Source organism: Procambarus clarkii, chromosome 10, assembly GCF_040958095.1.
Source record: "Procambarus clarkii isolate CNS0578487 chromosome 10, FALCON_Pclarkii_2.0, whole genome shotgun sequence".
NCBI classification, from domain to species: Eukaryota; Metazoa; Arthropoda; class Malacostraca; order Decapoda; family Cambaridae; genus Procambarus; species Procambarus clarkii.
The window spans coordinates 37,770,045-37,782,415 of record NC_091159.1 but is presented as its reverse complement, the minus strand read 5'-3'; the positions used below and the strand labels follow the sequence as shown (position 1 = coordinate 37,782,415).

The 12,371-nt window shown below is 43.4% G+C and overlaps 1 protein-coding gene across 2 annotated transcripts in view; it reads left to right on the top strand.

The window, feature by feature from the left end:
* Positions 1-12,371, top strand: part of Dhx15 (DEAH-box helicase 15) — a 45,540-nt gene that overhangs the window by 11,467 nt on the left and 21,702 nt on the right. For both annotated transcript variants that reach the window (XM_045725775.2, XM_045725785.2), the window contains exons 3-8: positions 1,559-1,778; positions 2,418-2,561; positions 3,630-3,887; positions 6,038-6,349; positions 6,461-6,610; positions 8,972-9,143. In XM_045725775.2, coding sequence (XP_045581731.1) covers positions 1,559-1,778; positions 2,418-2,561; positions 3,630-3,887; positions 6,038-6,349; positions 6,461-6,610; positions 8,972-9,143 — 1,256 coding nt within the window. The remainder of the gene's footprint in view (positions 1-1,558; positions 1,779-2,417; positions 2,562-3,629; positions 3,888-6,037; positions 6,350-6,460; positions 6,611-8,971; positions 9,144-12,371) is intronic.

Genomic DNA, 12,371 nt, shown 5'->3' with positions numbered 1-12,371 from the left:
TCATTACATTCAACGCTGGTTTTATGCTTGGTTGGTCAGGCCGGGAGTGCATCATGTGTCGTGTCCAGTTGCGGCTCTGTGCTGTTACCTATGCGCCTCGGCCTCTGGGGCCAGGGACGTCCTTTGGGCTGATTCAATTTCTTTCCCTGTTCCAGGGCTTGAGACTCTAAGGTCGTCTGCAGGATTATTATATTAAGTCTTGCCAGCCTGAGGTTTACCCTCGTGCCCATGACATTCGTAATTATGCTACTTTGACTGAGGTGTCTGGCAACTTGTCCTGGGCACCCTCCCTCCCTTCGGTCGGTGGTTTTGTTTTTTGATGGTCAGCCTCCAAACTGAGGTGTGAGGGGCCGGCATGTGGGTCCGGGGTTCCCCCTTCCCCTCTCGGGGAGGGAAGGGCTGCGTAGTAGCAGTAAATGACAATTGCTTCTTTGCTGGTTTCCGTTTCCTTTTCGGAAGTTCTATTTCTCTGTTCGGTCTTGAATCTTTTCAATTTCTGCCATATGGGGGTTTTTGAGATGCCTACCTTTCTGGGTGCCTAACCCCGGTTGATGGCAGACAAGGAATACCCCCAAATGCAAGATGGTTCCTTAAGCCATTGCTCCCTGTGCTTTCCTGAGGGGGAAGGGGCAGGTTCCGGCTCTGGGGCCAGATTCACAAAGTGGTTATGCAAGGACTTACGAACGTGTACGTCTTTCCTCAATCTTTGATGACTTCGTTTACATTTATTAAACAGTTTACAAGCATGAAAACTTCCCAATAAACTGTTAATGTTATAAACAGCCTCCTGGTGCTTCAGAGCTCATTAACTGTTTAATTATTGTAAACAAAGCCGCCAAAGATTGAGAAAAGATGTACAGGTTCGTAAGTGCTTGTGTGTAACTGCTTCGTGAATCTGGCTCCTGGTTCCTGGTAGGCAGGACTCCATTGACTGAAGCCCCAGACTAATATAGCGTACATCAGTCCTATAGATCCAGGGAGTCTCTGGGGCTCACCCAGAAAATGGCGTTTCATTACATTAAACACTTTTTTTTTTTATAAACAATTTCTTCCACATTGTAATCTTGACGGTAGACATCATTCTTGAAAATTCTCTAGTAATGAGAAGTGTCATTAGTATTGTAATTCCTATATGAAAAGAGGGAGGAGGGAGAGGTGAGGGGGAATGGTGTAAGTGAGAGAGGGGGGTGGGGGACTGGGGGTTTGCCAGCAAGTATTCCAACCCCAACCTTATTTTTCCCATATACAGTACTGTACTTTTAAGTTTGAAGTTATGATTTGTGCTACATTACAGAAACTTAGTCCCTGCTCAAAATTAAGGGCCATGTGCACTGTAGAGTACTGAAATTTACCCTGTACATGCTTGGAAGTTTGTGAAATGTATGCTGGAAGATTTTTGTTGCTCATTTAAATTATGATTAAAGTTATAGGTGAAAAGCCGGGAATACCTGCTGACTATCTAGGTGCACGTATATATTGTTTACCTACTCTAGTAGGTGAATAGGTACTTAAAGTATGGTATATGAAATTTCTATTTACTGTAATGTATATATTGCAGGAAAAGAATTGGCCTTCCTGTGTGGGAGTATCGGAACAAATTCTTTGAATTGTTGGATCGCCACCAAACTATAGTGTTAGTCGGTGAAACAGGTTCTGGTAAAACTACACAAATGCCACAGTGGTGTGTTGAATTTGCACGTGCTAGAGGCAAAAAAGCAGTGGCATGTACACAGCCAAGAAGAGTAGCTGCCATGTCCGTTGCCCAACGAGTTGCAGAGGTGAGTTAATGAGGTGTTCATTTTTTTTGTCTCGATTGTAGTTCTTTTAGTGGATAGATTTTGGAAAATGTGAGAGGTTATTTTGTAGTGAATGACAGTGGTAGTACTGTAAATGTAAAACTTTAAGACTACTTGTGCATATTTTGTTTAGTTTGCAAAATGTTTTTTTTCTAATGTAGTGGAATGCATTTGATTTTTATGTTCATGATCCTTTCCATTTCACATTTAATATTAAAAACATTCAGACAGCGATAAAGTGTAAGAGACTAATGGGTGAAGATATATTGGTGTGTGTGGGTGAATGTTTATTATAGTGTCTGTTCCTTACAGTTGACTTTCTGATATGGCTATGTATTAACCTTAAGTGCTATTTGGATGTTATCAGTGACATTTTCAAATTGTCTCTGCTAATCATAATTTATGTAATTTCCAGCCACCTTTTTTTTTCCTCCATATTTGTTTCGGTACTCTGGTGTCAATACCAAGGGAGTGAATGTTATTTTACTGACTAGTTATTCATCAATTTTTACAGTGCTCGAGTACTATGCAAGTATTAATTTAAATTACCCAATTTATAGTAGTACTATTTTTTATGAATTTACTGTCTGGGATACATTAATGGTGTATGTATGTTTGCAGGAAATGGATGTTGCTCTGGGACAGGAAGTTGGTTATTCCATCCGTTTTGAAGATTGTTCTTCTTCCAAAACTGTCCTCAAGTACATGACTGATGGTATGTTATTGCGTGAAGCTATGAGTGATCCCATGCTTGAAAACTATCAGGTGAGTTGACTTCAGGTGATATTTATGTTGGAAGTTGTGCTGCTGGATATAATGAACATTGGAGGTATATTTTTAGTTTTTAATTTTCTATTGCCTTCTTTCACTATACAATGTTGTTAATTTATGTTTGTCACCACCTTGCTCTCCTGCTGGGATGATGCTTCCTCACTTTGACAGTGGTAGACAGGGTAATGAAAACAAAATTAAATACCTAAATTAGAGAAAATAAAGTTTTGTATTGCAACTTTCATACTGTCAAACACCCAAAAAGTTGGGATTAACATGAAGCTTGCAATTGTACCCGTTATATCATAGACAATAAATGTATTCTAGAGTTTATTCATAGTAAATACTTAAATGTTCGCTTTAATTTGCACACGAGAAGTGTGTTATTGGTGTGTGAAAAAATAGCTTGGGTATGGCAAGATAAATCAGTATGGTAGAGGTTGCAGGAATAATAGCAAAAGAGGACTCCACAGAGTAGCGAGTAGGGGGCGCACAGCAATGAACGTGGTGTTAGTTGAACAAACAAGTGTGATCACCCCAATTAATAGGGGACTATTATTGTGCAAGTAACTCGAGAAGTGGATATACTTGGCTTGTTCTCAGGCTGCCTCAGTGCTGCTTCTCTGGTTTCTGCATGGTCGTTGGGGCTCTACTTCCTCTCCTAGTGTTTATTGCAAAAGTTATTGTTTTTGGCTTATTACAATATTTTTACTACAATAGACACTGGTTTATTAAGTAAACCAGTGTTTATTACAAAAATCTGGTATACATTAGACCAGACTGCTTATTACAAAAATGATGTGGATATTATGCCAACCTGTACTTATTTTATTTCCTGAACTTCCTGTTTTCAATACACCACTGTCATACGCTGAGGTATGCCAGCCCTGAGATAACTTTCTTTCTGGGATCACTAATGGAAATAGTTTCAAATAATATTTCGATGTTGAGCGTTATATGGAAGTTCGGTGCATCGTGTTTCCTTTATCCTGTCATGGTTTGGTGTTGCACTGTGATTTAGTTCATTTCCGCTTATTACAGTGGTTAATTTTATTTTTACAGGTAATTTTGCTTGATGAGGCTCACGAACGGACACTTGCCACGGACATCTTAATGGGTGTCTTAAAAGAGGTCTTGAAACAAAGAAATGACCTCAAACTTGTTGTCATGTCAGCCACCTTGGATGCTGGAAAATTTCAACACTACTTTGACAAAGCTCCCTTGTTGAATGTTCCTGGCCGTACTCATCCTGTTGAAATATTCTATACTCCAGAGCCTGAGAGGGATTACCTAGAAGCTGCCATTAGAACTGTTATACAGGTGAGAATTTTTAGCGTGTTACAAAATTCAGAGATTGCCCACTAATTTGGATCTTATGCGAGTTTCACTGCTATCCATGTTAGCTGAAGTTCTTACGTAGCACACAAAAATTGTGAATCGCCAATTGTAATAGTTCGATTCTTCAGGCACAAATAGCAAAGACACACATGCACGAAAAAGCACAATGTATATCAAAAGTCTTTGATACAGTACTGCACAGGAGACTGCTGTTCAAACTTGAGAGGCAGGCAGGAGTAAGTGGAGGGGCCCCTAGCATGGTTAAGGAATTACATAATAGGCAGGAGCCAGACAGTAATAGTAAGGAGCGAGAAGTTGGACTGGTGAACAGTAATGGGTGGAGTACCTCGAAGATTGGTGCTGGGATCAGTTTTCTTTCTAATATATGGAAATGACATGTCTACACGAGTTGAGTTCTATATGTCGATGTTTACGGATGACGCGAAATTTATGAGACAAATTGTGACAGGTGAGGATTGCAGGATCCTCGAAGAAGACTTGAACAAGTTGCTGAGATTGTTAAACAAATAGCTAAGGGGGTTAACATGAGCAAGTGTAAAGTTATGGAAATGAGACTAGATGACAAGAGACCAAAGGGACAGTACACAATGAAGGGAAACTACATACCTGTGAATATTCCGGAAAGAAACCTGGGGGTGAACGTAACATCAACTCTTAACTCCTGAGACACACACAAATCGGATAGCGACAGAAGTGTACTCTACGCTAGCAAAGGTTAGAACATCATTCTGAAACCTAAGTAAGGAGGCATTTAGAGTGCTAGACTGGTCTCACTGCCTCACTTGAGACCAAAGTATGCTGCTCTGTTTATATTATCATAACATGATAATATAAACATGATCACTGTTCCATGTTATAATTGTGAGTTGTATGTGTGCATGTGTACGTGTTTAGTAGAGAGTGAGGTGAGGAAGAGTGAGCTAGATGCTGGCTTGAACCTGTTGTCAGCAGTACTCTTAGCAACAGCCTCTTGTACTGGCTTGAGAGCATGGTCCTGTAAGTCAGTTTAGCATGTTTCAGTCCTTATATGGTCAAGAGGCAGTAGTACAGCCTTCCCCACAGTGGGGCATGGTCTTGTGGATTTAGGCAGTCTTGCAAAAGGAGTGGACCTCAACACAGATCCCCCATCCGGGGTGGGAGTGAGGGGTTGGGGGTTGGGGGGGAGGTGGCAGAGTATTTTACACTTCCACTTTAACATGGAACAGTGTAAAACACTTACACTGTTACAGCTCCATCATGGAGCCCCTACCTGAAGAAACACATAAGGAAACTGGAAAAACTTCAAAAGTTTGCGACAAGGCTCTTCCAGAGTTGAGGGTGGATTATGACGTTCTGGAACTGAACTGAACCTGATGATGCTAGAAAAAAGGAGGGATCAGGGAGATATGATAGGAACATATAAAATACTTAAAGGGATTGACTGAGTGGAAATAGACAAAATGTTCACTCTGAATGCCAGCAGAACAAAAGACATTGAAAGGGTAGATAAAGACATTAGTTAACACAGGCGGTACTCATACTAAGGAACACAGGTGGAAACAGAGTACCTAAATAAGCCATTATTTATCAATAAATGGAAGGCATTAGAAAGTGATGTGGTGGAGGCAGACTGTACTTGCAGATCTTAGTTATGATAAGAGCCCAATAAGCTCAGGAACCTGTACATCACTTGACTGTCAGTAGAGATGAGAGAGCAAAATACCCTAAGCTCAACCCCCACAAGCATAATTAGGTGAATACATTCATAATTCATTGATACATTAAATGGTACATATATATTCATTGATGCATACATTCATACATATGACTGTCCAGACATGCAAGTTCAACATTGTGCCTTGGGCTGTGTGTGTTGCTGGCATTGAGAGATGGGGCTGGGCCGCCACACACACCCACCTTACGGTTAATTTGCTCAGTTCACAGAATGGGTCACAAAAGTAGATATTCAGTTTATTTCTACTTTTCCAAACATTTTGCAGTAAAATTAATAATTATATGAAGAACTTTTGCTCATAGGTGGGTAGCATCTAAATTAATTGCTGCTTGCTCTTTTTATCAAATTTTTGACATTTACAATTATGATGTATTTAGTTTACAAACCTCATCCACAGATCCACATATGTGAAGAAATACCAGGTGATGTCTTGCTATTTCTCACTGGTCAAGAGGAGATAGAAGAGGCATGCAAGCGTATTAAGCGAGAGGTGGATGCACTTGGTCCAGATGTCGGGGATCTTAAGTGTATTCCCTTATACTCGACACTTCCTCCTAATCTTCAACAGCGCATATTTGAACCACCACCTCCAAATAAACAAAATGGGGCAATTGGTCGTAAAGTAGTGGTTTCAACAAACATAGCCGAGACTTCGTTGACTATTGACGGAGTTGTGTTTGTAATTGATCCCGGATTTGCCAAGCAGAAGGTAATTTATATTGCTTTTTTTTTTACACATAATTTTTTTGTATATAATTTTGTAGTTTGTGTATACTGTATTGTTCACCCTAGCCAGATATTAATGTTTAATTTTTTCCAGGTATATAACCCTCGCATCCGTGTAGAGTCATTATTGGTGTCCCCTATCAGTAAAGCATCGGCACAGCAACGTGCAGGACGTGCTGGGAGAACCAGACCTGGCAAATGTTTCCGCTTGTATACAGAGAAAGCTTTCAAAAGTGAAATGCAGGCAAGTGCTTATTATTGATAATAAATGCTTATACTGTATGTGTAAATGAGTAGTTTGATTTAGTGGTTTAGAAGGTAACTAGTCACTGGGTTAATATAAATGTAGGATAATGCTAAGACATGAGAGACGAGAAATATGGCCATAATTAACCCTACCAGTGTGCAAATATATACTGTATATATATATACAGTGGCACCTCGACATACGATTGCCCCTACTTACGATAATTTCGAGTTACGATGTAAATTTCATCGAAAAATGCGACTTGACATCCGAGGGTGTTGTCGACTTCCGATATTTGTTGGTACACGTTCGGGTCGACCAAGAGCGTGGTTCCCGGTCACGCGGCCAACCTACCTCTGTTTACTACAGCTGCCCGCTTAGTGACGATCGCGCCTATAAGAAATTCCGCTTTTGTGGTGATTTTTTGCATTTCGAACATTAAAGTAATTATTATATATCACGCCATGAGTCCCAGGAAAGTCAGTGGTAAGGCTCAACATATGAAAACCCTTGTAAGGATGACCATAGAGCAGAAACAAGAGTACAGAATGTGTCTTCCTCAACAATTAAGAAAATGTGTGCAACATGGGAAGAATTGCAAACCTTTGCTGAAACGACGCGCCCAAATCAAGCTGCAGTAGGTCGTTGCCTTAACCTATTCAATGACACTGTGATACATCATTACAGACAAATGTTAAAACGAAGAGAAAAACAAATATCTCTTGACAAATTTGTAGTGAGACAAACAAGCACTGAACCACAACCAGGTCCTAGTGGTATTCAGGCAAAACGTAGGAGAGAGAGTACCCCAGAGAAAACATCACTGCCTGATGTGATAATGGAAGGGGACTCCCCTTCTAAACAGTAACAACTACTCTTCCCCCCTCATCACCATCTTCCATACGCCATCAAGAGCCCTCCATAAAAGTAAGAGAAACTTGGTATTGTATTGTAGTTTGAAAAAAACATTGTATTCAGTATAAAATGTATTTGTATGTTAATATTTTGGAGGGTGGGGAACGGATTAATTCAATTCCCTTTATTTCTTATGGGAAAAATCGCTTCGACTTCCGATATTTCGACTTGCGATCCGTCTCTGGGAACGGATTAGCATCGTAAGTCGAGGCCCCAGTGTGTGTGTGTTTTAATATAATATATATTGTACCTAGTAGCAATTGATTGAAATACAATCAAGAGGCATTGAAATAATTAGGTAATATCTGTGGCAATTCCTGCCATACAGCTTTGCTGTAGCAGACCGCTCCAGGGGAAATATCATGCCAGCATCAATATCATGCCAGACTTCCTCACCCTATCAGAGCCAAAATATGTTGCAGATTTGTTTTTTCCCTGTAAGCATAGAATGCATTTTAACACTTTTCTGCCATCTACACTTGGATGTACGGGCGGTTTATTTAAGCGCTTGTTGGATCACGACGTACATTTACAGTCCGTGTTATAGTGGGTATATACTACTCGATCGACTTGGGATTTGTATGAATATGTTTGCCATTAAATTTCCGTTTTCTCTAATAGGCACAGTGCCTATTTGAGAAAACGGCAATGTATTGTAACTTAGAGGAGAGACTATTGAGTTGGTGACACGAGGGTAATCGCCCACTCCACACACTCTTGTGTTGGCCGCGATCATGATTCTATATTTATATGCATATGTCTGTGTAGAGAATTTTATTGCGAGTTCAGTGATATAAAATTTAACGCTGTAGGACTAATGTGGAGCTGACAACAAACAAAAGAGTATGAACATTTTGTTGCTGTTTGGGCGTACAGCGAGACAGCAAGTGATCTACGTTTTTATTTATTTCGTGATGGAATAGCTAATGCTTTGGTTACATTTTATACATATGATCTTGTAGAGAATTTTATTGCCAACACATTGATACCAAAAGGAAATACGTAGCTCGAGAATTGGTGTCAGGAGAGTGAAAAGATTACACATTGTTTGGTGTTTACGCTCGTGAGAAAAAAACGCCGCGCGCACAATGCGCAGAGTTTTTTCGCGGGTACCGCGCGCATTAAAGTGTTAATTATTAGAAGAAATTTTTTTTTTGAATGTTGTTTTTCTTGCAAACAGTGGTTTTGTCGACTATTATTAGCTGTGCACCACGAAGATTATAAAAGCATTGTGAATCTTTATTAAAGTTTGAGTTGAATGTAACATGTTTGTGGCTTGAGTAGCGTGTTAATGTGAGGGGTTGTTTAATAGCTTGTTGGTGAGAGAACATTCAGGATTACTTATTGTGACATTCCATACAGTATTGGATTTATTTTAAACTGCCGTACTAGCAAAGAAAGGTGTTACATTATATTTTTATGACTGGTTGATGTATTTTACAGGACAACACATACCCTGAGATTTTGAGGTCCAACCTTGGGTCTGTGGTCCTGCAGCTGAAGAAGTTGGGCATTGATGATTTAGTTCATTTCGATTTTATGGATCCCCCAGCCCCCGAGACACTGATGAGGGCATTGGAGCTCTTGAACTACCTAGCAGCTCTTGATGATGATGGTGAGTATTAGATTACTGAATTAATGTACATACACACGCACATTCACGTAAATATCCTGGTCTAGGGTGAGTCCTGTGATTGTGCCCTATGGCTGGTCCTGTGATTGTGCCCTATGGCTGGTCCTGTGATTGTGCCCTTGGATGGGTCCTGTGATTGTGCCCTTGGATGGGTCCTGTGATTGTACTCTAGAACAGGTTATGCAATCCTGCCCAAGGGAGGGTCGTGACCAAGGGAGGGTCCTGCCGGCAGGGCGGGTCTTGCCCCAGGGTAGGTCTTGCGACCTTTGGGCAAAATGCTAGGAATTTGTTCTATTTACTCAACACCAGTGACCTTGTTATAACAAATACATTATCTGTGGGGAAACCCTTTCGGCTTCCCTGGAGCTATCAGGCTAATGTGTAATATATTAGACCAGGGCATTAGTCTATGGAGTCCGATCTACTGGGGACCACGAGCAAGAACCTGACCTCAGAGAGGTTACAGGAAGCAATGGCCCTGCAAAACCCCCAATCCCAGGGTGTTTTCTAGGGCCATTATCTGCCATCGACCAAGGTTAGGCACCCAGAAAGGAAGGCATAACAAAACAAACCCCACATGGTAAGAAAAGTACAAAGAAAAACCTAAATGGAGGCAGAACTAGCTCCACTCCCAAGGAAAAATGCAAACAAACGTACGTCACACTCCACTGCCACGCCACTCGTCTGCGCAGCCCTCCTTCCCTCCCATCCCCGCCCAGCTATCCAGCACTCCAGTTTGTTAGCCAATGTGGTCTGGAGGGCAGACGTCTTCTCTGGCCTCGATTTCCATAGGCGGTGTTTTGCCTTCGTGGCGACCTCTGCAGTGTTGTTGTGTGGTGGCCAGGTGTCCTCATCAGTGCTGAAGCTGTATGTGCTTAGAGACATCCTTCCCTAGGTGCCCTGTGAATATAGCCCTTGCATATTAGGGTTCCCTTCCCTGGTGCGTTCAGGAAACCATTTCCGTAGGGGTTTTTGATGCTTGGTATTTACCCCGCCTTTGGGGCCAGCTGGGATTTCGTGGCCCTTGCTTGGCCTTGGGTAGGGAGTGGTATTGTGCTGGTTGGGGCATCAAGGTGTTGTGCAGCCTACCTACCTATGTGGCGGCCGGTTCCTGTTTCCATGGGGGGACGTTGAACTTTTGCATTTTTTTTTTCCTTGCCTGGTGGGGGGTCTTCCTAGTGTGGCTATAGTTCCACTTCTGTTACTTTGGTTGCCCTCTGCTAGGCCCCCCTGTGATTGTACATGTCACAAGGATTTCAGTGTTTTGATCTCCCTTGTTAGGCTCCTTTGACCCCGTTTGGGTGTTAGTGCCCTCTTTGCAGGGCTTGTTGTTACAAGGGGGAGGGGTTTTGTTACCCCTCTTCCCTGTAGGAGTATGATTTGAGGTCGGCTCCTCTCTAGTTCGGTTCCGGGCTCCTTTGGGTTCCTCAGCCCTGTCCTTCCAGAGGTTTTTTGCCTCTTGTATTTTCCTTTTGGGAGGTTCGGGAGGCTCTTGCTGCGCATCTCCTGCGAGACTCTGATTCCGCCTCCGTGATGGATCCATCCTTATTTGAGACCAGTTCTTCTTTCCCGTATTGGGTGCATTTGGATGTTCTGGAGTCTTCCTGGGTGGCAGACTGCCCATTCTTTTTGTTGGGGGTATGGCATGGGTTCTGTCGGTCCCGCTCACTTGAGTAGCGAGAAACGTCTACTGTTCTGCAAGTTTACCTGGGAAATGAGTTGGAGCACCTTAATGCTGGGTTGTTCGCCCCTGTGCTTTCTCAAGATGTTGGCCTCGTGCAGCTGCACGGGCAGGTTCCTATTCTTTTGGCGTCCATGGTTGCTGAGGATGTGTGTGCCCGTGAGTATTTGACTTGCTGTCTTCGACCTGGCTTGAGGAGAATGTGGAGGCGTTGGGTGCCGGGCCTTCGTCTGGTGTGCTGTCCTCGACAGCTCAGACATTTGCCTGAGCTTCTGTTGCATTTGTTGCTTCTCCAGGCCATTCTCGGTCTTCATGGAAGGATCATGCCAGGGCTTGAGGTTCCGCTGGTCGAGGTGGGCCGTTGGTGCCAGCATCTGAGCCAACGTTGCCTTTGGACCCAGCGTCGTCTGTTCGGTGTGATGATCCCTCTGTTCATCGGCCGGCTTCTCGTAAGGGGCATCGGCCCTTTCGTGGTTCGCCCTGTTGATGGGGCGATGGGGAAGGGGGGAGGCTCACTCTGTTTACGCTTGGTCCCACGATTTGTTTGTTTTCGGTCATATCATCTGGCTTGTGGTGGTGTTGGGCGGTGGCTCCTTTGGGGGGGTTTGTGGCAGGCTTCTTTCCCTGTGCTTCGTCAGGTCATCATGGAGTGGATGCACTTGGTCATTGTCGAAATGACTCGTCCCTCAGGTGGGTTTCTCGCCTATTCCCAGTGCTGAAACGGGACTGTGCAGATTTGTGGTTCATTTTGGACTTGTCCAGTCTGAACCCCGGGATTCCTTGCTCCTCATATCGGTTGATCACTCTCGGGTCCGACTTCTTTTAGAGCCGAGTGCTTGGATGGTGTCCCTGGACATCAAGGATGCGTATTGGCACATCCCTATTCATCTGGGTTTCAGGAACTGGCTAGGTTTCCTGGTGGTGCGTCAAGCTTACCGCTTTCATTGCCTTCCTTTTGATTTGTCACCTCGTGTATTCATGCGTCTTACCCGGGTCGTGGTGACCCGTCTTCGTCTGTTAGGGGTTCGGGTCCTAGTCGTGGCCTTCCTCAACAACTGGCTGGTGTGGGCTCCCAGCTGGTCCTCTTGTCTGCTCGCCAGGAGTGTGGTTCTTTCCCAGCTCCCCGGGTTCAGGTTCCTGGTGAACTGGAGGAAGTCCCATCTGGTTCCTTGAACCAGATGGAACTTGTTTGGACATGGCTGGATCTTGGTTGGGACTCTCGTACCATTTCTATGTTTCTTCCTCTGGAGATGTTGCAGAGGCTGTGGTCTCACCTTTGGCAGTTTCCCGGGTCACTCGGCGGTTGCTCGAGCAGTTGTGTGGGAGTTTGAACTTGGCCGTGCTGGTTTACTTGCTGGGTTGGGTTCCTTCGGGGATACCTCCTCTGTTTCTTTCACGATCGCTGGATTCGTTCTCAAGGGTCCTTGCGTCAGTTGCTATGTCACCGGCTTCCTCTTTGGGTTTTCAGAGTTCAGTGCTTTGGCACCTCCTGGAGCCCTCGCTCAGTGTGTTCTCGGACGCGTTGTCTC